This window comes from Podarcis bocagei, assembly GCF_964188305.1.
Source record: "Podarcis bocagei genome assembly, chromosome: 5".
Classification (NCBI taxonomy): domain Eukaryota; kingdom Metazoa; phylum Chordata; class Lepidosauria; order Squamata; family Lacertidae; genus Podarcis; species Podarcis bocagei.
Window position 1 is genome coordinate 38,030,948 of NC_138129.1, and position 16,321 is coordinate 38,047,268.

At 46.2% G+C, this 16,321-nt stretch overlaps 1 protein-coding gene across 1 annotated transcript in view; it reads right to left on the minus strand.

The window, feature by feature from the left end:
* WNT2B (Wnt family member 2B) overlaps positions 1-10,869 on the minus strand; it is a 44,166-nt gene extending 33,297 nt beyond the window's left edge. The window contains exon 1 of the mRNA XM_081195201.1: positions 10,070-10,869. Within this exon, the coding sequence (XP_081051327.1) occupies positions 10,070-10,218 (149 nt within the window). The 5' untranslated portion in view covers positions 10,219-10,869. The remainder of the gene's footprint in view (positions 1-10,069) is intronic.
* Between the last annotated feature and the right edge of the window lie 5,452 nt (positions 10,870-16,321).

Below are 16,321 nucleotides of genomic sequence, written 5' to 3' on the forward strand. Positions count from 1 at the left end.
AACTTGGACGTCTGACCTGTTCTGATGCTGGATGGGGTGTGTGTGTGTGTATGACTACTTTAGAAACAGCAGCTTCAGTTAAACAGATTAGCTAATGGTGCATGTGAACGAGAGTTTACAAGAGGCGGGGAAATGTGTCTGTGTGGCTTTTTGCGTGTGGTGTCAGTGTGTTGCAAACACATGTGCTTGTGTACAGTTCGCTTAAACTCAACTTCCAGCTTTAAAATGGAATTCTGCTCTCTGACTGCTAACCCCCTTCTCAGCAATGAGTAAACTCTACTTAGATATTTACACCAAGATTGTTTATTGCACCGATTATGTTTAGAAGTCACATGCCTCTAATCCGCTCCAAATAGCTCTGAAGCAAGGCTGATGGCCAAGGTTTAGGGCCAGACCCTGAGTGTGTCTCTTGGCTGGTTTGAACATATGCTGCCGTTTCAATAATAACACTGGCCCTCCAACTCGCTCAATATTGGCCCCTCTGATCAGTGTGGTGTAGTGGTCAGAGTGCTGGACCTGGGAGACCAGGGTTCAAGTCCCTAATCAGCAATGAATTTCACTGGTGACTGTGGCCCAGTCACCATCTCTCAGTCTAATCTATCTCAAAGTGTTCTTGTGGGGATAAAAATGGGGGAAACTGACAACTATGTAGAAGAAGAGTTTGGATTTGATATCCCGCTTTTCACTCCTTTTAAGGAGTCTCAAAGCGGCTAACAATCTCCTTTCCCTTCCTCCCCCACAACAAACACTCTGTGAGGTGAGTGGGGCAGAGAGACTTCAAAGAAGTGTGACTGGCCCAAGGTCACCCAGCAGCAGCATGTGGAGGAGCAGAGATGCGAACCCGGTTCCCCAGATTACAAGACTACCGCTCTTAACCACTACACCACACTGGCTACAACCTTGAGCTCCTTGAAGGAAAGCTGGGATATAATTGTAATGAATAAATAAAAATACATGCAGTGGGCAGTTACAAGGGAAAGTAGAGGATTCCTCAGGCATAAGATTCCACAGACCTCTGGACTGCTTTCGAAGCCTGGGAGGCTGCCTTTGGTGAGACAATGCAGGCTGTGCTGGCCCTACCGTGAGGCAAAATGTGGTATCTGCAACAACTTTTTGGGTGCTGTTCAAAGGGTGTCAGTTACTGGCAGCCTCTTACTCAGTGTTGCCTGGGAATTCTAATAAACAAAAAATCAGAACAGTTTTGAAATCCGTAGTTAAAATCAGTGGTTTTAAAATATTCATTCCCCCAGCTTCATCCAAAATGGTGTCCAGTTGTATCCAAATATAGACTAAACCGCTCTTTGATCTCAGGAACCATCAAGAAAAAGAAAACATTTCATGTTTTGAGATAGTGCCGGTGGGCACTGGTCAACCATCATGATGATCAATTACATACACTGTATGAGAGGTATTCAGCTAAATTTCACTCAGTGTAGACGCATTGAAATTAATGGACCTAACTTAATCATGTTCATTAAGCTCAGTGAATTCACTCTGAGTAAAACTTTGTTGACTATCATGCTATGGATTTTCCAATTTGGGAATAAAAATGTCTTGGGCCAGTCCTGCTGTCTGTCTGTGTTGCTGCAACAGTTAGTTAACTGGCAAAGTAAGGTTGGAGCTCTGGGAGGCTTGACAGATACTTGCTGTCTGAGAGAAGTTTTATGAGAACGCTTTGGATAGTTTGGAGAAGGCAAAGACTGAATTTATTTATGCCCTAATTTATTTTATTATTTAGGAATGTATTATTGTTTTTTTGCAGTGCAAGCCTTTGTTGTTTTGGTTTATTTTAATTAATAAAACATGAGGACCCCCCCCCAAGAGATGTGTATATAAATGGATTTTGCATCCAAGCTTGGACTCACAGAGGGACTATAGTCACAGTGGATCACCTCTGCTGTAAATTCAGGAGGATTTGCTTCAAGTTAAGTGTGTGTAGGATTATGGCCTAACAACACAATCCTATGCATACTTGCTCTGAAGTAAGTATCACTGAGTTCAATGAGACTACTTCTAGGTAAGTGTGTGTAGCAGCAGGGATCATGTTCCATTAGAAGGAAGTATTGATATCAGAGATACCAACATAATTCCATTTGAGAATCTGGTCTTTGATCAAGGAGTATTTGTATGGCATTATAAATGTCATCTCTATATAGATCACTCTCTTCCCGTTGAGTAAGCACAGTATTCAGAAGGCTGTGAAGTTCTCCAACCACAACCACAATACTGAGAGAGAATCCTTAAGTTAAAGCTGCTGCAACCACCTTATGGAGCCCATCTGCCACAGTTTTGAGCTTCTGTTGTATTGCAAATAACATTTATTTAGAGTTACAAGTTTTTTATATACACATCCATTTGCAAACCACCATGCTGGTGTTCCAAGAATTCCTGGGGGCTAATTTGTGAAGCAATCTGTGCTGTCCCTGACATCACTGAAAATTCATAACTCCTTGCTGTTTAGAAGAAGCATTTGGTTGTGAATTCCTTTTCAAGCACAGCAGAGAGCAGAACTGACTTGATACTTTCTATGATTCTGCCTCAGGAAAAAATGGCAGGAGAAAACGCTGAGCATTTCCTCTAGGCGCAAGTTTGGAGATCATCCATCTCCCCAAGAATTTGGCAGTCTAGATCAGATAATATGCTACCCACTCTTAGTGCGGCAATATCAGTGATACTGCCTTTCTTTTTAAAGGTCTGAAAGGCTAAGGAAACAGTTTTGTGGAAGTCACACTCTCCACATAAGAGACCATCTTTGGCCCACTCAGCAGAAGCATTCGTCAATGAGGGTTGAAACACTGAATCCAGCCAGCTAAACAGGGAAAGTGCTGGAAGCTTAAAAGGCAAAATGTCAAAAACCAGATACAAGTGACAGGTCTTCCTCCACCTCTTTGTGGATGGAGTGTGTTTGTGTGTGTAACCTCTGATTATCTGGAGCACTTGCTGGAGAAACTCAGAAAATATCCTCCTCCATTATTTCACTCCACTCTTTGTATTGATTTGTTGATTTAGTGAAATGTGTCTTATGCTGCCAAGTTGAAGTTGAAGCTCCAGGAGACTTGAAAGAAAAGTGAAATTTTGTAAGAAAGTTTCGGAAGGGTTAGAAAAGGCAAATATTGGAGGAGTCGGTGGAAGAAGATTGGAAAAACTTTAAAGAATATCTACAGAAATACAGTAAAATTTATGAATGTTAAATGGACGTTGGATGGAAAATAAGCGGTATTGGTAAAAAGATTAATAAGAATATGTAAATATAGATTGATAATGAGGGAAAATGTATTTTTAATATAGGTTAAGATCTTGAGTAAAGTTAAGGATAGAGGGTAAGGATTTGCTGAACTAAATATCTGAACTGGAATACAAAAAGGGAGGTGTGAGGAGGTCAAGAAACTAGTGATGAAGTATAGGATATGAAAACTCTAATCTTTTTTCTGTTCTATTTGTTGGTGTTCTTTGTTCTTTTTCTTTTATTCTGTTAAATGTTTCTTTTTATTCTGTATTTTTATTAATTGTTCAATAAATATTACTTCAAAAAAAATGAAAAGGCAAATATTGGATTCATGATGCTCCAATTTATTATGTATGAATTTGTTTGTTTGTTTGTTTGTTTTTAATGCAAGCTTTGGTTGTTTTGTTTTAATTAATAAGAAACATTGTCTTTTCTTCTTCTTTTTTAAGTCAAAGTCTTCATAAATGGCAGCTCCAGATTTTGGATCCAAGTTTAGCATCCCCATACATGCTTGCAATATAGCTATTTCCCCAAGAGAGGATACTTTGTTGATGAAATATTGTTTGGAAGCAGTTTTAGAAAGGGATGGAAGGCTGAAGAGAAAACAGCCAGGGTACCTGGAATCAAGAGCTCCCAAATCTTCCAACCATTGGTTTGTTTTCTCAAGTATGTCAACTAAAATGTTGTCTCTAAGAATTCACTAAGAACAAACAATAAAGAACCTGCCTGGAGTAACTTTAATAAAAAGTTTACCTTGAGTCAAAATCAGGAATGAGTCACGTTTTAGATTGTAAGATCCTTGGAGCAGGAACATGTTATATTTGTTCTTTGTAAAAGCACCATGTATGTATTAATGGCATTAGATATATAACAGTTCAGGCAGTCGTCTGGGGTAAAATGAATCTGCTAATTGAGAAAGAAAAGTTATGAAAACACAATAGGTGCTCAGTACCCTGATTTCAATGAACTATAGCTTGAATTCCTAAAAGAGCTATGAATAGAGGGCTTCCATCCCACCTCTGTTCTTTCCTGTGTAGGGAAGTCATACAGATATCCACCTGAGCTGAGAGATTTGAAGCTTTTCATTCTTAAAGACCTGATTAGCCTTGTCTCAGTATCTTTGAATGGTGTGTGTGTGGAATGAGTCAGTAAGTAATGAGGTTTTCTGCTGATGACCTGTAACCAAGCAGTTGTATCTATTTTGTGGATGGGAGATATAGAAATCTAGGAACTGGTTTGTTAGCCAGTGTGGTGTGGTGGTTTAGAGTATCAAACTAAGACCTGGGAGACCAGGATTCAATCCCCACTTGACCATGAAGCTCACTGGGTGGCTTGGGGCCAGTCACCAACTCTCAGCCCAGCCTACCTCACAGGATTGTTGTGAAGATAATGGAGGAGGAGGAGAGAACCATTGCGCTCTTTGGAGGAATTGTGGGGTATAAATGCAATAATACACACAATAAAATATATGTAGAGATTTGTAAACCATTTTCCTTCGCAGGTGACCTCAAAGCAGTTTGCATGTAAGAGTCAAACAATATCAGTACCAATTATAAAATACAATTATGATGTTGACCATAATGCTAATCAATTCAATGATACACAAATGCTAAATGCTAAAGTGCTAGACTAAATGCTAAAAGTGATCCAAACATATTCAAGCAAGTAACATAAGCTTTTAAGAGAACTTTACACTGTATGAAATCCCATCAGTGTTGCCTCAACTATGTCGCTAGGGGGGAGGCAGTTCAGTAACTAGAATGCAACTGCAGAGAAGTCCTTATTCCAAGTCGCCATACTTACAAGAGGCTTTACCCATTGGTGGGAAAGTAAGCTGGACACTGATGTTTACAGTGCAATCCTATTTTGGGGAGAATGGCCATAACTCAATGGCAGAACATCTGCTTCCTGACATCTCCTTCATGGGGTTGGGAGAAGCTCTTGCCAGAAATCCTGGAGAGCTGCTGAGCTAGAAGGATCAGTGGTCTGACTGACCAATAGTTGAAGGCAGCTTCCTAATTTCCTACAATTGCCTATTTAGAAGGAAGTCTCCTCTAGCTTGCAGGGGTAGCTTTGCAGCCCAGTTGTAGAAGATGTTTCAGCTATAGCTGCTTCTGAAGACAAGCTAAGAGCATCACCTTCAGACTGGCAAGGTGCTTTTAGTTCTGGGGTGGGGAACCTATAGCCCCATGGGGAAACCACCGTAGCCACAAAGACTTCAGGGGAGGGAAATCTCTGCGGCTGCTATTTCCAGGGGTGGGTGTGGGGCTAGACTTATTAGATCAGCTGAGTCACTGGTACTTATGGTTGGCCGACGATCCCTATTGGGTTTCGCACCACGCAAAAACTGAGAAGATCGCATCAGAACAGGCATTGCCAAGTTAGAAGCTAGCGCTTTGGGTTGCACATTAAGGCTAAGATGCCTTTTAAGATGAATAGCAAACCTAGTTCTGCTTACTCGGAAGCAAGCCCCACTGGGTTCCATGGGACTTACTCCTCAGTAAATTTACAGCCTCGGTCTCAACACTTGCTATTCAGGGTCTTGGGAATCGGCTAATAGGGTGCATTCCGAACCGTCTTTTAAATTGCCAGAATAAGAATAAGAGAGTAAGAGAGTATTATTATGTGAGTGACGCTAAGGATTTGCCTCCTAAATTTTGCAGCACTGGCTTAAACACCGTTTGGGTTTCAGAATCCAAAAACGGCGCATAGAAGCAGATACAATCCGGAGTTGGATTTCTAAAATTAAAATGTCTCTAGATCATGAAAGAATTAAACAAAAAATCTTGCCTATAAATATGAAATTAAGAAACACCCTAATGCAACCCGGTCCTAGGGATCCTTTCTCGAGAATAAATATATACCATTTAGCTCAATTCCGGTAAGGCTGCAACCTCTGCACGCTTACCTGGGAGAAAACCCCATTGGACACAGTGGGATTTACTTCTGAGTATAGGACTGCCTTGTTAGACCACTAACCAGATGACTCCAGCTGAATAAAACCTCGGATATATGCTGCAGTTAGGTGTTTATATTCGTTCTGCCTTCAAATCTGCACTCCTATTTATTCAACATTTTGTTTTCCTTGCTAAGTATGTGCTAAGCGCAGATGATTCCAAGGAAGCAAACAGATGTCTTTATTTGGCTCCCATCATCTAACCATCGTAAATGTCTCTCTCTCTCCCCCACCCCCTGAGTAGGGTATTTATTTGGCATGTCGCTATCGCTGGGAAATGTAGAGCCAGCTTGCCTTTACCGCTTAAGGCGAAAGGACCGCGCATCACTGACGGTACTGTACTCTGGAGTTGTGGATGAATGTGTGAACCAGACGCCTGGAAAAGCAGCGTGTTTGGCAAGTTGTGCCTGTCACCAGACACTCAAGCGGCACTCATCGTAACACACACGTGTGAACCGGACCTTCATCTCTGGCAGTGGAAGGTGCATATCCACGGAGAAAGTCTGGGGTTTGAGAGGGGATGAGGGGCAGTGGTTGGTTGGGCGTCCTGACCTGTTTTGAACACGCAAGTCATCACTTGATGCTGCAGTCTTCAAGTGATGAGCATGCGCGTGTGAACCCGCTCAACCCTCAGCAAATTGAATAATTTTAATCCCGTGGTTTTAGAGTGTTGTTCTGGAGAGACCTAGGTTCAAATCCCGACTCAACTACGGACCTCAGTGGGTGATCTTGGGCCAGACACTGTCTCTCTGTCTTCGAGTCCTAACCTACCTAGGGCGCAGGGTTGTTGTGGAAAATAATTAAGAGGGTTGCTTGTGGGACTCCCCAGGACCGTGGAAGAAGGGCGAGATACGATTGTGAAAAGAAGGAATTAGATCCGCGGAAGTCATCCCTTGATGCTCAAGCGACGATTCGGTCCTTGTGAACCGACCCCGCGTTTCCGCAACTGCAGAAACAACCCGCTTTCTGCAGCTTCGCACCTGGGAGCAGACTGACAGCTGTTCCCGTTTAAGAAGCAGCTCTTGTTTAACTCCCAAGTATGAACAATAAAAACAGTTTTAAATTAAAGCGGCTCTGTCATCAACAAGGCTCAAGTCATGTTTACGCCGGCCGCAGCGGCTCTAACAATAACAGGCTGTAGGCTTGGCTTACGTCGTGGGAGTCAGACCCGCAGCTTGGAAAGGGGCCGCGTTGCCCGTCACCGGCCCGGCCCGACGGGAATATGCCCTTCCGCCTGGAGGAATCGCCCCCACTCCTCCCCGTCGAAGACAATGGTGGCCGGCGCCCAATAAAGCGCTCCCCGCAACCCAAGCCCGGGGCGAGCTTTAAAGCTGGGCAAGTGAGTGGGCAAGTCGAAATGACAGCAGTGGCAGACCACGTCGGGGGAGTAAGAGAGTTCAAGGGAGCTAAGGATGAATAGGAGGGTGAATTAAAACAGACAGACACACAACTCAGGCAGTGAGGAAATAAAGGGCAGTGGCTCCCCATGCCTGACGGAGAGGAAATATCTAGGGACATTTTACAGATCGATTGATGAGATGACTAGAATATATAGCTATCATCCCAGAAATGGGGATGGAAAGGACGACGAGATGGTGAATCGATAAGGCTGTAATCCAAACACCCATTGTCTTGGGAGTCGTCCCCACGGGATGAAACAGGGCTCCGCTCCCAATCAGACATGGTGGCATGTCTCATTTGGGTCTGGGCAGAGAGACAAGGGGGTTGGGTTAGACGACCCTTTTCCCCTCTTGCCATTCTACGATTCTAAGGCTTTCCTTTCCCAATTAACTCAGCTTTTTCAGAGGCTTTTGCGCACACCACACATCTAATGCACATTTTTTTCCGCTAAAGAATCCGGGGAACTGTAGCTTACCCTTCGCGTTGTTAAAATTTCCAGCACCCTTAGCAAACCACAGTCCCCAAGATTCTTTGGGGGAAATGACCCCCCCCCCGCTTCTTGCGCACACATTCTAGCCCGCTGTAGCAAAGTTACTCTCTGCGCTTTCTTGCATTACATTTTCCGCTTCCTACTCCACCAGGTATATTTATACCTGCAACGGTGAATTCCATTTTACATCTGATGAAGTGGACTTTCTAGCACCTGCAAGCTTACGCCGGAATAAAAGGTGTGAGCCTTTATGGTGCCGCGAGACTCTTGACTGAGTCCACAGGCAGGTGGGTAAAAAGAGGAGGCCCCATAGACGATCGAGAGAAGGAACCCATAGGAGAGCAGCCCATCATAATGCCATGCCCGCGCAACTGCTGTCACTTGCAGGCCAAATAGCTCAGTGGCAAGGCATCTGCCTTGCGTGCGGAAGGTCCCGCTTTCGATCCCCCTGCATCGCCAGGTACGCGCTGGAAGGGACCTCCGTCTCTACCCCTCTTTTCCGGCACGTCCCCCCCCCCCCACAAGGCAGTTCTCGAAACCTCAGAGATCTGCCTTAGCTGCTGGAGCAGGCAGGTAGATCCAAGCTAGAACGACAGACTCAGGATCTGACAGCCAGACCGTAGAAAAGGCTCCCATGTTTACGACGTGGTCTCTGATTTAATGGACGGCGTCGCTTTTGAGACTAGGAGCAGGATGCGTCCAAAGCCCACCGAAACCGAAGCCCATTGATTCCCAAGGGGAGGACGTGCAGAATCCGTCCGTTGAAAGAAACGGCCTGGAAGGCTCCCCCGTGGGACTTACTCCGGAGTAAGGATGGGGCTGCACGCGGGCTTAGCTTAGGCTGGATCGTGCTCTCGTGCGCGTGTTTAAAGCAGGGCATTTGTAGCAGTGCAAGGGGTTTATAGCACCTGCTTTGCAGCCACCTATCCTATGGAGGAGATGGAGAAAAATTCGAATCCTAAAACTTATCTCCGCCTTTCTCAGAGTGGCTTACAATCAAACAATTAAGAAAACAAAGAACTCTATAAAATTACGCGGTGAGCGGGCATTTCCCCATCCCCGTCCTCATCAAATCGCCCCATCAATGAGCAGCATTCCCATCTGACAGCGCCATCCCGTCCGCCTCCCTTCTCGGTTCTGTCCACTGACGCCTCGCACTACGGCTTCCCGAGCAACGCAACCGCCCCCACTCCCAATAAATAAACCCCAACTTCTCTAACAAGTCCGCCTGGTTGTTTTATGAAAAACCAGCGCTCCCCTCTCTGCTTGTCCAAGCCAAGAAGGAGCCAAGGACAAGCCGAAACCCTTCGAGAGAGAAACTGGACCCCGATATCGCCCCCTCCAAGCTCTGCCCCTCTCGGCACCGCGGGCTTCTCCGGAGCGAGGAGCCCCCATCACCAACGGCGCTTGTGGCGTGTGGCCCTCTGGCCTGCTTGTATGTCGAAAGGACGGGGGCCAGGCCATCGGGCACTTCGGGGTAAAAGTCCGGGGACCCACCTAGCAGACCTCAAAAGCAGCAGGACTGGGACTGATTAAACCTCATTTTGAAATAAGTGAAATTCTATGCATTAGTACCGTCTGGGTAATAACCTTAGGTAAACCTCTTTGTGAAGTCCGCCTGAAAAGCGGAATATAAATACTATAAGCAATACATATTAAGTCCAGAGTTTAAAACGACATCACTGGTAAGTAGTTTGAACAAGCCCCTCCGACTCTCCCGTCTTTTCCCCAACTCCTACAGGTCCTGGCGCTTGCACCGTGCGCTTTGCACATGCTCAGGAGCACTGCGTCACCGTGGCACGCTTTGAGAGTTCCAGCCTCCAGCAGCGCGCTGCCCAGAGCAGCGCACAGCCAAGCTAATCGGAACCTTGAGCAGCCACCGCTGCTTCGCGGTGCCTCGTTGTTAGACGTCGGGGAGAGATAAGTTTCCTCGCCGGCAGCCGCCGTCTAACCCCGAAGAAGAGCGCGAGCGAGCCCCGGCTTCGGGCCGACTTACCACCAAGAGGAGTCCGCCCGCGGCGTGAGTGTCAGCAGCATCAGAACCAAGGGCAAGCAGAGACGCGAAGGCGCACGGGGGACCACGGCCGCCCGTCGAGTGTCCCCGGGCGCGCAGGCAATCCGAGCCCAGCGGCTGGAGCCCAGCATAATTCCCCGGCCGAGGGAAGGTAGTCGCGAGAAGGACAAGTCCTCGGGTCTCTACAACCGGGCGCGAAGGAGAAAGCGAGGCTGACGACGACCGGGGCCTGATCGATCCCCTCAGCGCAGCCCAGACCTGGACGGCTGCTGCTGCTTCTGCTGCTGCTCTGGGCACGGCTCGGGAAGGCGGCGCCGTCAAACGCCCTGCACCCGCGGGCGGCTGTCCGCTGGCCGGCCGATTCCCTGGCAAGATGCGCTGCTGGTTGTGGTCGGGGCTGGAAGAAGCCTTTCGCAAGCAGCCCCATGGACGGGCATCTGCTGGGAAGGGGGATGAGGAGGACACGCCGGAGGGCTGGGCTCGGGGGCAGGCGGGGAAGACGGACACCTCCGGTGGACTCTCATTGGGCAAAAACGCCCCGGCACGAAGGCAAGGCTGGGGCCAGAGCAGGCACAACGCAGTTGGGACGCCTCTTCCTCTCTTCCTCTCACTTTCTGTCCCCCCCACCCCACCCCCGCACGCCCAGCCTTTCCTTTCTCCCTCCCTCGCTCGCTGAAAGCTCGCTCACCTTTTCCCTCCCAGGCACCACCTGCTGCTGAGAGCCAGAGCCAGAAGAGATCAGAGACTGCGCTGCTGAACTCTCCCTAACTGGGCAATAGGCAGGCGCAGGCAAGCATCCACCTCCCCTCCCCCGGAGGTCCTAGCGCCTCTCCTGTCGCTGCCCATTCAGCCTGCGCTCCTGATCCAAGTCCCCGAGGGAGAAAACAGGCTGGGAGGCTGGAGCTTTTGATATTAGACGTGGGGCTTTGCAGCGGTGTAGCTGGATAATTTTAGATCAGGGACTGAATGGGGCCCCAACTTGATCCCCTTGCTTTGCTTAGACTGCTGCTGAGGGGCACCCTGGACTTTTGGCCCATAATCTTCTTGCACCCCCCCCCCCGCCAGGCCAAGCAAGCAGGGGTGTAGCCAGAAATCTTAACATCTTCCAGTACATAACTCCTTTCTCCCCTACCCACATCCCTGCCACATAAGCACAGGGCTTGTTTAATACAGAGGGTGTTCACCCCAAGGGTTCAGGGACATAAGCATAGCATGCTGTGTCAGATCTTTCCTCCATCTATTTCAGTAAGATCTACACTGACTGGCAGCAACTGTTCAGGGTTTCAGACAGGCACTGTCTTAACTGTATCTGGAAACATGGGGGATTGAGCCTGCAAAGTTATACCACTGAGCTGTTCAGGTCTCACCACTGCTATACATTCATGGTGAAAAGGGTGGTGGTGGAGCACTTACAGGAGTTTCTGGAGAATACCAGTTATCTGGATCTGTTTCAGCCTATCAAGAACAAGACAGGAGGAGTGTGGCTCTGTTTCTGCTTCTCCATCTCCATCTCTCAGCAGCTCTCAATACCATGAAATTAGTATTGAGGGGTGATATTTTTCAGTGGTTCTACTCCTACCTGCAAGACCACTCAGAGATTGTGTTTCAGTCTTGTGGTCTCTGCACTGTGGTGCATCACAAGGCACAATCTTGTACCAAGTTCTCTATGAAGCCTTTCGGAGCAATCCTTAGTTTGGGGCCAAAGTGTCATTGGTACTCTGATGACACACATCTCTATTTCTTCAGACCACCTGAGTCAGGAGAGTCTGTGCATGATCTGCATCAACATCATCTGGGTGCAGTTGTGGACTGAATGAAGGCCAGTAAACTGAGTTTGAACCCTGGGAAGACAGAGGCAATGTGTATGGGTAGTTCCTGTGTCTGAGAGATTGGCCAGTAGCCTATTCTAAATGTGGATAAACTCCCTCTGAAACATCATGTTCATAGTTTTGGAGTGCTGCTGGATCCATCTTTGTCACTGGAGGTTGAGGTAGTCTCAATGGCTCAGATTGCCTTCCACCAGCTGCAGTCAATATGCCAACTACTGCCATTCTTGGACAGAGAAACCTGGCCGTGGTGATTCATTCACTGGTAACTTCAGTATTTCCTTATGCAACGTGCTTTATTTGGGGCTACCTGTGGATCTGGTCCAGATACTCTATCTTGTGCCAAATGCCAGGGCTGGTCTATTGGTGGGGACAGACTACCACCAGCACACAACTTCAGTACTGACAAGCTTGCATTGGCTGCCTGTATTCTCCAGGGTTCAAGGCACATAACAACTTGGGTCCAGGATACCTTAAGGACTGCCTAATCCTTTATACCCACACCTGATCACTGAGGTCTCCAGGAAAGTTGCTGCTAGAGGTTCCCATGGCCCAGAATGCTGCTTGCTCAGTATTGTGGGCCCATCCTGCTCATCCTGTGGAACTGCCTCCCGGCTTAGATCAGATTGGCCCCCTCCCTGTTGGACTTCAGGTGAAGACCTTTTTATAATTTCAGCCAGCATTTTAAGTACCCCCCCCAATTTTATTGCTAATTTTAACTTAGTTTTTGTAGCATCATTGTACATTGCTTAGAAAGTATGATATTAACTATATACAGTACATTTGAAATGTATATAAATGTAACTTGTTCAAATAAAATAAAGTAATGCATAGCAGTACAGGATAAATTGCCTCCTATCTGCTCATGTGGCTTCCCATAAATTTGTAACGTGGTCCCCATTTTCTTTTTGTCCCTACCTTTGTCCATCCAAAGATGGTTCATGCTGAAGCCACACTGAGTGGTCCTGCTGTGTGAATTCTAGGGTGATCTCCATCAGTTTTCCAGTAGGCATCTGGTTGGCTACTATGAGAAGAGGATGCTGGAATAGATGGGCTTTTGGCCTCATCCAACAGGCTCTTATGTTCTTATGCAGAAGCCAGATTCTGAAACAACTTTATTGAAAAACATGGGGCAGTATCTGACAAAATATTTGCACTTGCGCTAGTGCAATGAGACTTCCCCCCTCCACTCCTCCATGCCCTGCAACATCTCCAAATCTGCTCGGGGGAGGGGCTGGAGGAAACCCCAGGACAGATTTAGTAGGAGGAGAGAGAGAGAGAACATTCCACTTGCACTATGTTTTCCCATCACTGTGTACTTCTCGAGCATGGTTTGCTTTTTTCTACATAATGCTGTATAGGGGAAATGCTATATGTGATGCAAATATTTATCAAGACATTTTCATGCCCAAATCTAATATTGTCTCCATAGACACATGATGGCTTTCACTGACCCTTATAAGAAAAAAAATAGAAGAATCCAAGCATAAGAACCTAAGAAGAGGCTTGCTAGATTAGAGCAAAGATCTGATTTTATGTAGCATTTAATTGTTTGTAGCATTTAATTGTTTAAAATATTTTTTAGGCTCTCCTGTAGGTTCTCTCTCGGTGACTTAAAAATTACAATTACAGTTCCAGATATAAAACCAAATGGACATCGTTTTCATGGAGCCAAATTTCAAAGGGTAATGATCACAGGTTAATATACACATTTTTACAAAGCAATTTTCCCATATCAAATGCAAGTTTAATGTTATTTTCCCGACTAGATGCATATTCATGCATACATTACCCCAGCGTGTGCATTTTTGTACATATCTGCTGGAGGGAGAACTGTGCTGCAAAATTCAGAGAAGTGCAAATTTCAAAGGATGGCTGTGTTTGGGTTTTGGCTAATGGCACTTCAAAGCTTTGTCAGTTGTGGAATGCCCTGGGCTGGGTTCGGAATGCCATGCCATTGCCACCCACTGCAAAAACAGTTGCACAAGCGACTGTCAAGGTTCAAAACCCACCTTAGGGTAATGCTTCCCTTTTCCCCTTCATGGGCCATCAAAAAAACTTTTGCTAAACTCCTGCAATCTTTTCTGTATGTGTTTTGGATTCTAGCAGGTGCCTATGAGGAACATTCTGCTTTGTGTCTAATTAATTTCACAGGGTTGCAAGCCCTGATATCAGCAGGAGTGCTGGCATCTCTGCTTTCTCCCTTTGCCAAATCTCCAGCCTCCTTCCTAGTCCAATTGTAACAGATGAAATAACGACTTTGTTTGGCCCAAGAGAAACTGAGACCAGAAACCGACGCTGCTTTATAATCCAATTAGGCTTCTCTAATTTACAGTGCTAGAAAGCAAAAGCCTGTGGGACTCTGCTCTTTTGTCTGAGACCCAACTGAATGATTGTGTTACAACTTATTTATAAAACAATCCCAGGGCGGAGAGGATAGTGGGAGAAAGACTGATATTTATAGACTAGAGCCTGGGCATTTGTTTTGAAGCCTTAACCTACAGCAATGTGCAGTGATCCCCCAGATGTCTTTATGCTATTACACTATTGAACACGGAATTGGGCCACCAGTGTGCAGAGTACTGCTGTGTACAATCTAGAATATGTCATTGTCACTGCTTTGAGAAAATTGAAAGCTGCAATGGATAACTTCCCCCCCTTCCCAACCTATTGGCCAGATCAGGCCCAATCCCAGCTTTTGGGGGCAACACCCCTCCCAAGATTGTGGTGGTAGTGATGAAAGGAAAAGGAAAAAACAAAACAACAAAACAAAAGTAGACACAATTATGAATGGAAAGCCCAGTCCAATACCTTGATGAGAATGCAAATTGCCACCTCCCTGGTCACTGGATTTTTCATTGGATGACGAGGGAGAGGGGCAATAATCTCCTCCTCAGATGATCTGCATGGATTTAGTGCATCTGCATGTGCTCCTTGTGGGTGGGCACACATGTGCAATAGAGTACAGAGTGGCCACACCCACTGCTGGAATCCAGCCCCTGAAGGGTGAGTGCACTTGTTAACCCCTCCCCCATAAAGGTTAGCTACCTTTGATTTAAAGCCCAAATGATACAGAAAAGAAGAGGAGAAAGAGTTCTTCACAAGGTCTTCTCATCTGACTCCCAGGCCTTTTTCCTGGATCCTGTGAGGCAATATAATAATTGAGTCCTATTGGGCATTTGAGGAGAGCATTTCCAGCCCTTAGTAACCCCAGCCAACTTCCACACAGTGGGCATTCCCCAATTATATATTATAACAACACCCATCCTTGCTTGGTTCTGTGGAGGCTAGGGATAGTGGTGGTCATTAATAGACAAATCTCAGCATCCTCACAAAACAATTTCATGGAGCCCATGGGTAAAGTCTGTAGTGTCAATATGACAAGAAGACAAGACTTCCAGTCTCAATTTATGTACAGCTCCCATCATACTAGATCACTGGCCTTGCTGCCTGGTGCTGATGGGAGTTGTAGTCCCACAACATCTGTAGGTCATTAAGTTAGCTCTTTCATTTCTGGTGGTGCAGCATACACATTACAAGCAAGAGGTCCAAGCTTCAATCCCTGGCATCTCCAGGTAGGGCTATCTGAAACCCGTCAGAACCTCTGTCACTCAATGGCTACAATACTTGAACTAGATGGACCAATGGTGTGATTCAGTATAAGGCAGCTGCTCTCACCTCACTTGTGTGCATGGAAAGGTAGCACATCTGGAATGCCCAAGAGGGAAGATGCCATTGGGGTGTGTGAGAGATTTTGAGCAGAAGAGCAGCTGCCTGGGAAATGGTTAAGCATCTTCTCTTCTCCACTAAAAAAAGGGGGGGGGACTTTGAAAATCGTGCTTCATTGAATACATTTGAAAGTGATTTGCATTTTGCTCATTAGATCTGCTTCTTGTAACATACAAAGTGTCCTCTCTTACTCCCTTATGGTGGAACTCATGCTCAGAAGAGGTGGCTGCTCATCTCAGGTGACCAAAGCTAAAGTGTAAGCTGTTTTCTGCCCTTAAGGAAAAAACACATTAACAAGAGAGAGGGTCAAAACTCCCCACACTGCTTGTTCTGTCCTACAGGGCATTCAGAGTCATTTGAAACTAGGATCTTTTCTCTATCAGCCTGCTAAGTGTGCTTTAACCCACCCACAACCTGCTAAAGTTGCTATTACATCAACAGTAAGAAAGCCTTCCAAGCACTATCCATGGAGTTCCTGGGATTATTTCATGCTATGTCTTTTTTCCTGGGACTTTTGCAATAGTGAGTCTTACCCCTTGATATGTTGCTCTTCAACCTCGGAAGAGTCCTTTGTAATCTGATCAAGCAGGAAAGCCAGAAACTTGACCAGATCCATTGTGTTGTTGACATTCAGGGTTGGGTTTTTGTGTGTGAGAGGAGTTCATGGCCTATTGCGGTA